Genomic DNA, 15,025 nt, shown 5'->3' on the forward strand with positions numbered 1-15,025 from the left:
GGCCTGGAGGGCAGCGTCCTGAGTCTAGGGTTTCCCCGTATTTGTACATTTCCACAGCACTTTTCCAGAGGTCTTTCACGTTCCCATCTCATTTTTCGCCCACCATCTGACAGTTGGAGGGGTAACCATGGGCACGGTGTGGGATGTCTGGCCTTGGACTCCAGATCTACCCGGTAAACCGCAGGCTGAGAGTTCTTCCGGAGGCTCCAAGACAGGACCACTATCTTTGCTCTCCCCTATCCAAGCGGAGTCATTTATATTTTAATAAGATTATTTTCCAACTCAACAGTTTATCGTTTCATGTATCCCTTTGCCATCTGGTCCCCTTATGCTTGCCTGTAAGGCTAGTGGCTTTCTTTGTCTAAGTAGACTTGTCAATAGTTGATAATTTTTCTTGTCATGATCATAATATTTATTTTTCACATCAGACAAAGTCTTCTGGAGACTTGGAAGAAAGATTCTTTTTTCATGTTTCTCTTTAACCTGAATATTTTATTGCTGGGTTACTTCCCCAACCAGGGATCAAACCTGCACCCCTGCAGCAAAGGCCTGGAGTCTTAAACACTGGACCACCAGGGAAGTCCCAGAAATGTATTTCTTAAAATAAAGAATTAAATAAAACTGAATGAACAAAACTTCTCAAACTCTACTGGATACCCTAAATTAGCGTATTAGATCAGGCTGGGCTTACAACAAATGAGCCGGAAGATTTAGACTCATGCAGTGAAGAGGCCTAACTTCCCTCTAACTTGAAACTCAAACCGAAGCAAATCCCATGCCCAGGAGATTTTTACTTTTATCTGTGTTCAATCTCTAGCCTTTAAATTTCTTATCTGAAAGCTACTTACTTTCTATTGTTTAAAACCTTTGGCGTTGTCCCAATTACTTTTGGCCTTCTTGATTACTAATCTATCTCTTTCACTGGCAAAATCAAAGCTCTTTACCATCAGATTATTTTGAGTTTTTCCTCCAATAATGGTGTCAGGTTCCTGGTAGGGCTTCCTCTAAGGAAGCTCAGCTTGGTGGGAGGGCCGGCCCTGCCCGTGGGGTCTGGAACAAGATAAATTGCCCTCTCCTTACCTCAAAAGTTCCCTGAGGCCAGCCACTGCCTCTGACTTGTTGCAATGTGTGCCGGACGCCCAGCCAATGCCCCGCACACAATGAGTGCTTAACAAATAAATAGACGATGGTCTTGTTTTCTAATACACCACCCCATGCTACAACATCCACAGAGGCTGAAACAGTATTCTAGGTGAAATACAACACGAGAGTGTGTTCAGATCTGTCTGAGAAAAAGTGATAAAAAAATCAGTGACATCTTGTAATCATATGCTCCGCGGTTTCTAGAGGGCTTCACATTTCCTCTGCGATTTATGCCAGGAACCCCATTTTAAGGACAATGGAAGCCCCACAGGTTTGTGTGAGGATTGAAGAGATTGTGCGCATAAGGCCCCTACCACAATGCCTGACTTGTAGTGAGAGCTTCTAAAACAGCTCACGATCTACCCTGTTTCTCTAGTGACCTGTCGGACTCTGGTCAGAAATCAGCTTTCATTTTTCCTGGCCTATTACACCCTACCTCAGTGTTCCTCCCATTCTCACGTGGATGGGAACGTCTTTAAGGAGGAGGGCAGGGCGTTCTAAGCAGACCAGTGACACTCCTCTGCCCGCATCTTACAGCGGGGAGGGGGAGGGCGTTGCATCTCCCCAACAGTTAAAGTGATCAACGTTAAATAGCTGGAAGTAGAGCCCAGGAACCATGTAAAGTTATGGGCAAAATACCCTATTGCGATCGCTACAAGGTCCTTGCTCTGATTACCCGCTGACAGCTCTTTTACCAAAAAAAAAATTACAAAGTGAGGCTCCAGGGACCCAAAAACTTACGCGGGAGCCCATGCACAGCTGGATACGGGTGCTCAGAGGAACAGTGAAGACTGTTCAGAATTTTTCTCTTCCCGATAGTAAATGCATCCCTGAGTCACCATCTGAGGCTGTGCCAACAATAAATAACACTTGTGTCCCCTGCAGTTGAGGGGGCCTGAATCAATGTATCATTTGAGATGCAGTCCAGGTTTTTGTCTGGTCTGACCTTTCCCTGGATATTTGAGAAAGACTGAAATAATTTAAGCAGCATCTCATTTTCTAAGGGCCATGCTAATTTCACTGTTTCTTCTCTGCTCTTTTTCTTAGTGTTGCCTTCCTGAGGGTGTACCTGGTCCACCTATAGACTTCCTGGCAGATGACAAGGACTCCATCCACATTAAATGGGTCACCCAGCTCCCCGACTCACTCACTGGGTGGCCTGGGGCAAGGCCCTTGAACTCACTGGGGTTTAGCTTCCTCGACTGTAAAGTGGAAAAATAAACCTATTTCACAGACCTTTGTGCAGGATTAAATGAGGTGACAAATATGAATTGTCCCTACACAGAATAGACAAAGGTAGGTTCCCTCGTGGCTGTAAGGATAACAAGGTAGCAGAATGTTCATTGGACTTACCTATTTGGCCACTTTTATCACTCCCTTTAACCTGGTCTCATGCACACTGTATTTGTCCTTCTACTTTTCTTTTTTTTTTTTTTTGCGGTATGCGGGCCTCTCACTGTTGCGGCTCTCCCGTTGCGGAGCACAGGCTCCGGACGCACAGGCTCAGTGGCCATGGCTCACGGGCCCAGCCACTCCGCGGCATGTGGGATCTTCCCGGACCGGGGCACGAACCCGCGTCCCCTGCATCGGCAGGCGGACTCTCAACCACTGCGCTACCAGGGAAGCCCTGTCCTTCTACTTTTCAAATAGGCTATAATGACCTATTGATTTCGGGGAGATGTTACATGTGTATAGAACTGCCTCACTGTCATCTTTGCCATTTTGTGTCCTTCTGGTCCCCCAGCTTTCCTTCCCTCCCTCTCTAATCAAATGCTCAGGGCCCTGTCCTGCCACACACTTGCTGGTCTCCACACCGGGAAAGCTCTCCTCACTAAACCCCTCCACGCTGGGGCTGCTTCCCTTTCATTCACTCAACCCGTATTTATTGCTCGAAGGACTATTCCAGGTGCTGGGAATACAGCAGTGAACAAAACAGAGTCCCTGCTCTCCTGGAGCTGGCATTCCATGGATAGGATTGGGGAAGAAAGAACAGGTAATTAGTCAACAAACCTATCATATGTTACGTGCTGGCAGAGTTATAAGAAAGAGCAGAGCAAGGTAGGGGATACTGTGATGGGTTTAGTTGGGAAGGGCTCTCTGATGAGGGGCCATTTGAACAGACTCCTGAAAGACATGTGGTAGGAGCCTTGCAGAAAATCTGGGAGAAATTATTCCAGGGAGAAGAAATGGCAAGTGCAAAGGCCCTGAGGCAGAAGAGAGCTAAATATGCCTTCCCAAGAGAGCATTCCCTGACATTCCAACTTGAATTACATTCTCTCTCAGGGCACACTGTTCTTTTCTTCACAGCATTCATCTCCACTGATGTTTTATATATATTTTAATATATACTTGTTTAATAAGTCTCCCTCTCCTGATTATAAGCTCAGTGAGGGCAGGCCTCATATCTGTTGCTGTTTTCCCTTATTTGTATATCCAGAATTCAGCCTCCTGTTTGGTATTTAGTTATCAACTGCATGGATAAATTTAAGATGGTCATTAATGACATTGTGCTTTAAATCTCTCACAACATTCCTTTTGCCTCATCTGAGAATTTTCTTTTAGGAATTGGTACATGGGGTGGGAGGTGGGGGGAGTCTCCTTTGACCTGGCATGCTCCTTTCTTTCAGGTAATGAGCACAAATTGAGTATAATATATCCATTTCTGTTTTGTGTGCAAGGAATTTTATGCTCAGTAAGGACAATTCAGTTAAGATTTGGGGTTGGCATATTTACCTGTGTTTTTTCTTGATGATGAGATTGCATGTCTATTCTTCTTTTGTTTAGTTGGATTTCTCTTTTATGTAATTTAATTAAGATAAGAATCAAAAGGAGTGACATTTAGGTAAGTAGGAAGGAAGAACAGAAGGGAGGGGAGAGGGAGAGAGGAAAGACAATGGATTCCCCTTCAGTGATACCACTTGTCACTGCTTTGCAAATTGAGACTGGGAATGTAGCTAGCTCATGCTTTAAAAGTAATGATAGCTGCCTGGTACTAGTGCTTAGCATGTATCAGGACCAATGCTACGTATTTTTGTGTATGATCTCATTAAATTCACAACAGGCTCTAGGGTAGATATCAATAGTCCCATCTTACAGATAAGTAAATAAAGGCTCAAAGAGGTTAGATAACTTGCTTTAAAACAGAAGAAAGAAGAAATGAGTGCCTTCCAGTGGCTTGGACAGGGCTGTCAGAATTAAATCCAAACTGTTTTGATTCTCCCTGCCCCCAAGTTCCATCCAGCCTCACCCTACTAAGAGGCGGTGAGGCCCTCCAATGGTGATCGTTAACTCACCCCAGGTGCTGAGTGGGGTACTTTACAAACATCCATTATCCCCTTACAACAACAACCCCTGAATGCAGGTGCCTGCAATGGTCTTTAAGTTATTTTTAAAGGCTTTTTTTTTTTTTTTAACTAGCAAAAGAATGCATGACACCAATTGTAAACTGGCACGTTGGTGGTGGGAAGCCACTCAGACCTGTGCTAAGAAAGGTGATAATGAATTCACTGTTGGCAATTCTGAGGGAACTGTACGAAAACACCTAGATGTTCTAACTGGTCCAGAAGTAGAACTGATTCCTCCTTGCTTTCACCGTGCGGCCGGGGGTTTCTCGGTGGGACTCGCGACGCTGGGGCTGAGGAACCTCCGGGCAATCCCTAGGATTCTGAATTCCGGGACTGTGGGCCCAGGGGAGAGGGACGGCTCACTCAGACATCACACGCGGTCACAAAGCACAGACGGGAACACGCGGTCAGCAGACACCCAGAAGAGTGCACATACAAATACATACCAACCCACAGCGAACCACAAAGACAAGTGCGCACGACCACACAGACCTCGCCCACTCATGCATTCACACCACTCATAGGCGTGCAACACGCGGGCTCACGCGAGCTCGCGCACAGACTCACAGCCGGAGCACACACCCTCTTGCGCGCGCACCTACCCTCGCGCACATGCACACACTTTCTTGCGCGCGCACATATTCTGCACACATCCCCCCGCGCGCGCTCACACCGCGTGCACACGCCCTCTTGCGTACGCACATACCCTGGCTCACGTGCACACCCCCGCGCGCACACGCGCTCCGTCCACTCACCCTCTTGCGCGCGCACACGCTTGCACGGCCGAGCGGCGAGGGGCGGGGCGGGAGCAGCCCCGGGGGCCTGGCTGGGCGCGGCCAGGAGAGGGCGCGGCGCGGGGTGGCTCCTGAGTTGTTTGCCGGATCCCGGGCCGTGAGACGCTCAGAGGGAGCCCAGCCAGCTCGGGCTGGTCCGGGCTGCGCTGGGCGGCCCGGAGGGAACGCGTCCCGGGTCACGCCGGCGCCCGCGAGCGGAGCGCGGCGGGGAACGCGCCATGGACCCCAAGGCGGGTAGCGGCGAGGAGGATGACTGCGTGGACTCGGGCGCAGAGACCGGAGGGTGAGCGGCGCGGGCCGGGCAGTGGGCGGGGGCCACTCCGAGTTGCGCGGCGGCTCCTCCCGGCCCGGGACCTTCCTGGACCCCGCGCCGGAGTCGCTTCGGCGGGACGCGGCTGCGGGGACCGTTTCTCCTGCCGGGTCCCCTGGGGAAACCGGAGGGGCTGTGGCGAGCCCGCTCTCTGCTGGGCCGGCCCTGAGGGCAGAGCGGCGGGGTCCGTGGCTGCCCCGGTCAGGGCGGGCCCCACCCTGGAGGGCAGAAAAGTGGAAGGACTCAAGGTTCAGAGTAACCCCACGCAGCCCACACCACCCCAGACCCTCTTGCCCTCCGTCATCACTGAGCTGATGCGGAGTGCCGGGCAAATGCAGTGTCCCCCGGCATCACCGTTAGAGAGACAAGGGATGCTCTTGCACTTGTTTCCACCTTCCGCGAGGACTTTCTTATTGTTGCTCCGGAACCCCCTGGAGTCCAGGATGGGGGTCTGGGGGTGGGGAGAAAAGGTAAAGCGGGTAGGACACGTGAGACCTAAGAGTCTTTCAGAAGTCTTCTAAGAGGATGGCGTTTTTCATTTTACGGCTTTATTGTGCTTGCCAAGACGCCCTCCCCAGCTCCCCCACTGCCCCGCCGAGCTTCCTCACTTCTGAGCGCACCTGTCCCAGCTGGAGCCGCTTGCCTTGGGCACAGGTGGGATGAAGATGGTGCTATGATCTAGCCTTGCTTATTTTTAAAAATGTCCTCTTCTCTTCGGCGGACTCAAACAATTAGTCCAAACCTTTGGAGACTAATTAACCCTCTCCGAGCAACACTGTTTTCCTGAGTGGGACAAAAGACTGAATGTCTTTTAGGAGACGAACGTCATTGTAAAGCCTTCCGCCCAGCCCCTGTCTCTAGAGGACTTCCCGGTGCAGAGTCAGCGCTACATCCAGGATGCGGGTACCGACCCAGAAGGAAAGGGTGTCTTTGCCTATCTGCAGTAACCCAGGGGGAGGGCTGGAGCTGCCCAGAACACAGAAATCCTCATTCCAAGAAGGCTGGGGAGATTTAGACATAGATCTAAGGATTTGGCAACCCTGAGAGGACAGGAAGAGAGTCCAGGCCCAGAATAGACCTAGGGTCACACCTGACCCGGAGAAAGGCTCCCTAGGCAGCCCCCCCCACCCCGCCTGCCCAACCCCACCCTTCCTTACAGCCTCTATCCACTGGAGCCGAAATCCAGGAGTTTACTGCCCCCAAACATTTACCCTGCAATGGGCTTTCCCTGTTATCCGCACTTGTGATCATTGATGGTTCGCTACAGAACCCTGTTAACACTGCAGTGTTGTAACCTGACTCCAAATACTGAACTCCTGTGCTTTCTCCCACGCTTTGTATGTGGGGCATTTATCAACTTTAACTGAAGATCCTTGGCTTCCCCCACCTACCCCCACCCCGCCCCGCCCCAGTTAGCTGAACATGAGTAGAAGAAACAAAACAAAAGTAATCAGGTCATTTTCAGCTGGGTTAAATAAAGCACCGGCGGGTCCATTGGTTTTCAATGTGCAGAGCTCACCTGAAACAGATCTTTTATGCCAGGGCTCTCTCGGAGAAATGGAGAGAAAGCCCTGACCCAGGAGTGTCATCACCCCAGGATCCCAACGAACAGCATGACAGCTGTCGGGGCTCCTGGGAGGGGCGTGCTGAGCCTGCTGACGCCTCGCTGTCTCTGTCTTAAGTGTGTAAGTTAACAGGACAGAATTGTTTGAAGAATTCTTATTGCCTCCGTAGCATTCTTAAGCTAAAGGTCAAGTGGCGTGCATTTAAATGAGATAGTTGCAGTGAATGCTTCTCAGTCTTGTATTTGCTGCATATTCATATATCCCTTAAAGTTGAGATTACGTATTAAAAAACCGTTCAGTTTCCCTGCTTTTCCAGAGCTTGCCACCTCTTACCCTCTCCAGCTTCCATACAGCTACCTGTCGAGATTGTGTAGAAAGCATGAAGAAAGCTTGCTCAGTATGTGTGTGTTATCATTATTTTTAAAAACGCAAATCGGATCATGTCTCTCTGCCTTGCAAACTTTTAGTGGTTCTGTCATCTGTAAAGCGCGAAGGGTTTAGCATGGCCTACAAGCCCCAGTGTTCGTGGGGTCCCCACCCCTCTCTCTCTCTGGCCTTGTCACTTGGCAGGCTCGTCCCTGCACCCTGCATATAACCACATCAGCTGGGTTTTTTCCAATTCCTCACCTGTGTCAAGCCGCCCTCTTTGCCCCTAGGCCCTTCTCCACCTGGCACGCCTGTCCGCCAGGTGAAACCCTACTCTTCTTTCAAGAGTCAGCTCAAGTGACACATCCACTCAGACAGGGAGCCTTAATTTGGGGTGCATGAATTGCTTTAAGTTGCATGCAGAATGATGGGCTTTGTGACGTTTTCTAAGATACTGTTTTTCATCAGATTCTCAGAGTAGCCTGTGATCCCCTCCAAACCACGTTTGGGCAGGGTGTAAGTTTCATGTTCATCATGCTGGTTTGAAGTATTGGGAGACATCCAAGTAAAGATGATGAGTCAGCAGTCGAGTAATCTACCTAGAGAGGAGGTCAGACAGGAGGACTGCAGTTGGGAACCGGCAGCCTAAAAATGGCAGTTGAAGCCCTAGGAGTGGATTCGATCAACTAAAGTTCATAGCAGACACGAGCCTGGCGTTTACTATGTGCCAGGTACCATTCTAAGACTTAACATGTTTCATTAATTCATTTAATCCTTCAACAAATCTGGGAAGCAGGTACTATTTAAGACCAGCCTTGAAAAACTACAGCATTTAAATGTCAGGTAAAGGAGGGTGAGCTGATAAAGGAGGCTGAGAAAAATTAGGCATGAAATGAAAAAAGGAAGAAGGTGATATCCTAGAAGCCAAGGGAAGAAAGGAAAGAGATCAGCTGTGCTGTTGAGAAACAAATCAGGATGAGGAAGTCATCTCCCTTCTTTTTAAAGGGAGATGATGAAAAGGCAGAGGAGTAGTGGAGGAGGAGGTGGCTGGAGCCCTTTGTCTGGGAAAGGGAGGGGTGAGAAGTGACAGTAGCTGGAGGGGAGAGTGGGATGAGGGAAGGATTTCTTAAACGTAGGCATGAATTGGGCAATAAATGCTCATAGAAGGGATTCTGTAAATGGGGAATGATAACTACGCAGGAGAAAAACGGATATCTGTAATGTCAGCTTTCTGAAAATGTGCAGGTAGGTGGACTTCAGGTCACGTGGACAGATTGGCTTTGGAAAGAGGAGGGACATCCCTGTTGCACCCAGTGGGAGAGAAGGGAAGATGGGTTTCCGTTCAGTGCAAATGCAGCCCCCCGTCCCCCAGGAGAATGGAGACTTGACACTGTTGTTCCGGGCGATGGTGAGTGAGACCCCAGTCAAGATTAGTGATTACATATGAAGGTACTAGTCTACCTTGCCATTGATTTTCCTGCAGCAGTGTTCACCCACCTGGGGGCAGGCGGAGAGAGACAGTGGGTCGTTGAGATCATCAGGGTTTGGGGGAGAGGGACTGTTGCTAGGCTGGGGTGAACAGAACATAGGAGTAAGGGAGATGTGCGGCTGTTGCTTGAGCTGATGACTGGTCCTTTCAGCAGCATATCGGAAGTGCTTCCAAGAACCTTCGTGGATTCCGCTGCCAGTAGACAGACTGTGCTGATCCCTTTGAAAGTTACAGTCCACAGAGCCAGCCTGCTGGGGTTCAAATTCTGGCTCCTCCACCTAGGAATTGTGGAACCTTGAGCCAGTTACTTACCCTCTCCCTTCCCTCAGCTTTCTCCTTTGTAAGATGGGGATGACGATAGTACTAGTACTCACCTCATAGGGTGGCTGTGAGGGTTGAATGGGTCTATACACTTAAAGCCCAGAGAACAGTGCCTGGCATAAGTAAACCCTCAGTACATTATTATTTCTTATGAAACACTCCAAATGGTAAACTTAGAGTTTTATCTAAATAAAAATGTACATCTCCAGGTGCACTCAAGACCATATGTTCTTTGTTACGCATCACAGTAGAGGCTCTGATGCTTTTAAATGCCTTAAGCAACTTGATTACTGTTCAGAACACCTGAAATAGTACAGCACATGCCTCAATCTGATCATTATTTTTATTTGGAAGATGAGGAAACGGAGGTTTCAGAGGGCGCGTGGCTAGTTAGTGGCCTAGCTCGCAGCTTGCGTCTCCAGCACACCTCCTGCCTAGTGAAGTTGCCTTTCAAAGAGCTATTTGGTCTGGAATTAATTCTTGTTTTCTGCTCAGACATTTTCTTTTGCTCGAAATGCTACCTTTGCTGTCTGATGCCCCCAGCAATACAGGATAAGACTGAACGCAAACTAGCATTCTTCTGTGGCGGTTGATGTCGTTTTGAAACTCCCACTTTCCAGATCCACTTGAAGACAAGCCTTGTGCTTCTATGTACTTGCTGTTAGAAGAAACTGGCAAGTTGGCTACTGACCATGGTCAACTGTCTTAAGAAACAGAGTCTCTTAACAGAGGGACAGGCAGTGTTTTGTAAACCTAAACAAAAGGCTAAGATGAATGTTTTCCAGTGGGTGTTGCATTAGTGCTGTCTCCCAGATTTGGCCTCTAAGCCAGTCTTTCAAATATAACCATAGCTGATGGATTATTTTCATTCAGAAGTTTGACCTGGCATTAGCGGATCTCCACGTCTGTGGCAGCTGTCACTGAGCTTCTGAAAACATAGGGTCACACCATGCTCTTTATCTTTGGGTGAACTCCAACGGATGCGTCACTGTGATTTCAGTGATAAACAATTCAAAGGTCTAGAGTTTATAAACAGGTGGATGGAAAGGAATAGGTAGAATCCATTTTTAAAGGGGACAGGCTTAAAGAATTTTAGATGGGGAAATGTTGCATAGAAGACAAGATGATCTATTAGATACTCTGTTGTCTTTGCGTTCAAGGTGGAGCTAGATAGCTCTAAATTACCATGGCGTCTAATTCAATGGGCTGGGAGTTAACAGGTGAGGTCCGTGGTGCAGTGAGCTGGTGTTTTACTGAAATGCCAAGGTCAGTTCTTATCCCAGGATTTCCCTGGAAAAGAGAATTTAGGAAGGTATCCATTTTCTATAAATATCAAAATTGGCAAGTAGGCTGCTGACGGTGGAAAACTATCTTGAGTGCAGACCCCTTTATATTTAACCCCTATACGTATAACTGAAGTACAGTCAAGGGACCACATCCTACTTTCTGTTCATTATTGGCACAGATCCTAAATAAATGTGATGTTTGAAAATGCGTTTACGATATGTGTCAGGCATGTGAGTATATAGAATCCTTGTGTTATTCTGCTCATCTGTATCACGTGTCCACAAATGTTTCATCCTCAAATTTGTGGATTCGCCTTGCATGCTTCATTCTGGCAAAGCTGAATGTCTCATTCAGAGCCAGCTGGATACGTTCTTAGGATGTGAGACCAATAAGCAAAATTCCCGAGACAGGTACCCTGCAGCTCGCTTCCTCCTACCCAAAAAAGCTGGGAGTACACATCCCTCCGGAGAACCATACTCAGTATCTGAAATTGTTTGAACCTATTTATGCATACCGTTTTTTCAAGCTTTACAGCTTGTCTTTCACCAGCCCTATTTCTAGTAAATAACCTTTTGGGGTTATTTGGAATGTATTTTAAGAACTATAAAAGTCTTCATACCTTGACTCAGCCCCCATTCCCCATCATGATAATTTTTCCAAGGAAATTAAATACCAAGCTGTGTTTATAAATTTCTCATCACCATGTGCTTTGCAGAAGTGAACAATCGGGAACAATCGTATAGCCAACAAAAGGGAAATGGTTGACTAAATGATAGCACATCACCTTATCTAAAATTATAGTTACAGAAACCATGTAGCAGCATTTTATGATGGAGTTTAGTGAAAAGAGCAGTTTAAAATTGTATCTCCATCGTTACGGCAACTGAGTACAAATTACGTCACCAGGACCAGAGGCTGGAGAGTAATGTGAAGTTTTAGGTGACTTTTCTTTCTGTTTGATTTCTGTTTTGATGGTGGGCAGGGGTGGAAGTTGGGGTGATGGATGAGACTACAGAGCTGGGCAGAGGCCATCAGTCATAGAAAGAGGGGTGCGCTGTTGTGCACTGTCGAGCTTGAACGTCATCCAGAGAGGGACATGATCAGATTTGTGCCTTGCAAAGATTGGCTGCTGCATGAGGAAGGAATTGGAGCAGGGCGAGAGTGACAGAAGACCAACCATTTGGCAGGCCTGACCTGGGCGGCGCTTTCCATCATGAGAAATATGGAGAGATTCGTGGCAGGGGCATCCGTTATGCCAGCACCTGCCCTAAAATACCCCCGTTGCACTTTAAGATTCTTGGAATATGTTTCGAATGTAAATTTCATTCTACATAGGTATCCATCTGTATGCAGATCTTTAAAATGTATGCATATGCGAAACCCATATGCTTCAAGAGTATTTGGAAGATCCTAGCTGAAAATACTGACAGAATTTTAAAAATAAAATAAATACGATTGCACATTCTTACTGAATGTTTTATTGGAATTGTCATGCAATTTCTTTGAAGCCTGGCCTTCTTAGGATGATCATATTGTAATGGAATTGTTTTGCTGTTGCATCTCCCACAGTGGATGTTGGTTGAGTTTTCACTGCATATATGTACAGTTACATTTCTAAGTATTGTCCTGCCTGGTTCCAGAAAGAATTTAACGCACCAACACTGGGGTTACAAATCCTGCATTTCAGAATGTGCTTGGTCCCTGACTCTCCTCTCTCATTTTCTCTCCCTCCATCTCCTCTCCCTTTACCCTTAGCCAGCATGTCTCCGGGCTCTATCCAATCCCTTCTCCCTTCTAACTCCTTCCTTACCACCGCTCTACCTGCCTAGTTCAAGCCTCACCTCCTGGTCTCCTTACAGATACTATCACTTTAGTTTCCTAATCAATGATATAAAAAATTGGATGAGATCTCCGTGGAGGCAGTTTGTAGTATATAAAGGGATATGCAAATGTGAGTAGTTGTTATTCTTTCCAGTTTTGAAATTCAGGGACTCTGTGACAACTAAAGTATTTCATTTGAAAAGAGAAAATCACATGCTGTTTTTCTTCCATTTTGTTCCTCTAGCAGTAAGTCAGTGCATGATTTTGTGTGGGAGATGTAGGTTGTTTGAATTAGTGAGAGGCATGCTTTTTATGACTTTTTAAAAAAGTTTTGTATATATCCTTTTAACGTGGTAAGAAACTCAATGGAGTAAAAATTGGATGATTCAAGAAAGGCAGCCTGAGACTAAGTAAATAAAAGGGGTGTATATCTATAAAATTAAACATAATTAACCACTTTATTTGCATAACTATGTCCCCTAACTACCACCTTGGTAGAATAAACTCCTCCATGCCTGAGAGCTTAATTTCCTACCAAGAATGACTTGGGGACACTGGGGGAGAAAACCAATAGCTTCTATACCATGTACGTTGCCAGAGAGGGACGGTTTAAGAGCCACACAAGTGGAGCAGAAGCTTAGCAGAGATTAAGCAGACACGTTCTTGGCCGCATTCCCATTCTCACAGAGGCCGAATGCCAGCGGCTGATTTTTCAGCATACAAACTGATGGCTTATTTCACCCCGGCCCTAACCCTGCCTTTTCCCTTTCCAGCTCACGGCCCACATCCTGTTACTCTAATATCTAGCAGGGTTTCTTCCTAGATGGAACTGAAATCAACCATCACTGTGCTTGTGTGTTACCTGATGGTCAGCCAGGCCTTGAATGTGGAAGCCCTCCCAGCCAGGGTTCCTTCTCCCCAGGGTCCACCTCGCCTCTGCTTACATCAGCAAAGAAACATTTCCCTGAGGGGTGGTGCTGACATTTCAAGGGTTTAACCTTTTGCAGTGGTTTAACCTTTTGTGGGAGTCATGAACCCCTTTGAGAGTCTGCTGAAAACTTTGAGTGTACTCTCCGGGAAAATAAGCTTCCACTCAAAAATTTGCTAGTAAATTTAGATGGTTTGGGACCCATCTGGTCTCCCATCTGGGAGACTCACAGAGCCCATATGAAGGACCCCGGATTTCTAGAATGCCTTTAAAGTTGTGCTTTCAAATCCAGACATAACTTGATTCTGCACAAGACAGTCCGCAGCATGAGAGTTTTTAATTTTAATAAAATTAAAATTTTATTTTAAAAATTTTAATAAAAGTAGCATTTAATTAAAAATGCTACTTACCACTGACTGTTTAAAATTCAACTTTGAAGAGATCACTTGGAGAGAAAAATAATGTCTGATCCTACTAATACTAAGGTTTTGTGTTTCAGGTCTGACTACAGCCACATGTCCTCCACCAGCAGTAAGTATGGCTTAAATGTTCTTCAGTTTTGTCTTCAGAGTCCCCCTGGGGGTCAGTCCCATCTCTGTATGTAGAGAAGGCATCCATGTAACCCTTGCTTTAATAGAAAGAATCTCCGAAGGTATCCTGGCCAAAGGATGTGATACAGGCTTCTCTGGGGAGTGGAGAAAAGTGGAGGCTTTTCCTGGAGAATGTGATTGTACCTTGATTTGAGGGCTAGACGTGCCACTACTTTCCCTGTGAAAATTCAGCCTGGAGGAACTAGCCCAGGCTTTATTAACCCGCATGCTTGGAAAATACCTTCTCTGACAAAGCTGAGGTAACTCATTCATTCAACAAACATGTATCAAATACCTGCTGTCCTTGGGCTCACAGCTCAGAGTACATTCATTGGATCATGAGGTGGCCCCAGTTCCTCTGTTGGGCAGATTTCCTCCTGTGTATTTCTGTACCTGCAGGCAGATACCACAGATGATGATTTTATATGGTAAAAAAAAAAAAAAAAAAATGTTTATAAACATACTCTGAGCATAGAAAAAGGTGCTTGTATTGAATATTAAATTACGAGTAAATCTATTTATGGGAAATTAGGCGTTATATCTAGGAACAATTTACAGTGATGAAGGTCACTACAGAGCCATTCAGACTGATTAAACACTTATTTTAAAATAACAAAAAATTTTTCTTACAATAAACGCCCTGATGTTTTGAGTCGGTAAACACTGAATTGTTTTGGCTTGTCTCACTATCCTGATAAGCTCTCAATTCTAAATAGTTCCCAAATGGAAAGACACTTAATTGGATTATTCTGTTTATTAATGTTATGGCTTAGTTTTTCCTTTGCAATGAGAGACTGTGTGGAAAGCTGTATATCTGGGATGGTTATTTAGTGTCAAATTATATTTAGTTAGTATAACTGCAGCGAGCAATTTCTGATCATTTCAGCCAACTGGAGACCCAGCATTGCCCCTTAGTTATTAAGAACCGTTAGTAATAAATTAGAGAATAATGCTCCAGTGATCTGCATTTCCTCCCTGAAGCTTCTGCGTTCCTAAAATCAGAGAAAGCGCTCGCTCGCGCTCTCTCTCTCTCTCTCTCTCTCTCTCTCTCTCTCTCTCTCTCTCTC

At 46.5% G+C, this 15,025-nt stretch overlaps 1 protein-coding gene across 3 annotated transcripts in view; it reads left to right on the forward strand.

The window, feature by feature from the left end:
* Positions 1–5,380: 5,380 nt before the first annotated feature.
* FAM124A (family with sequence similarity 124 member A) overlaps positions 5,381–15,025 on the forward strand; it is a 107,617-nt gene continuing 97,972 nt past the window's right edge. For all 3 annotated transcript variants that reach the window (XM_027116377.1, XM_027116378.1, XM_027116379.1), the window contains exons 1-2: positions 5,381–5,564; positions 13,868–13,899. In XM_027116377.1, coding sequence (XP_026972178.1) covers positions 5,500–5,564; positions 13,868–13,899 — 97 coding nt within the window. In that variant the 5' untranslated portion in view covers positions 5,381–5,499. The remainder of the gene's footprint in view (positions 5,565–13,867; positions 13,900–15,025) is intronic.

The sequence above is a fragment of the Aethalodelphis obliquidens genome, unplaced genomic scaffold (assembly GCF_003676395.1).
Source record: "Aethalodelphis obliquidens isolate GAN/ISIS:26980383/991018 unplaced genomic scaffold, ASM367639v1 scaffold16, whole genome shotgun sequence".
In the NCBI taxonomy this organism is placed as follows: Eukaryota; Metazoa; Chordata; class Mammalia; order Artiodactyla; family Delphinidae; genus Aethalodelphis; species Aethalodelphis obliquidens.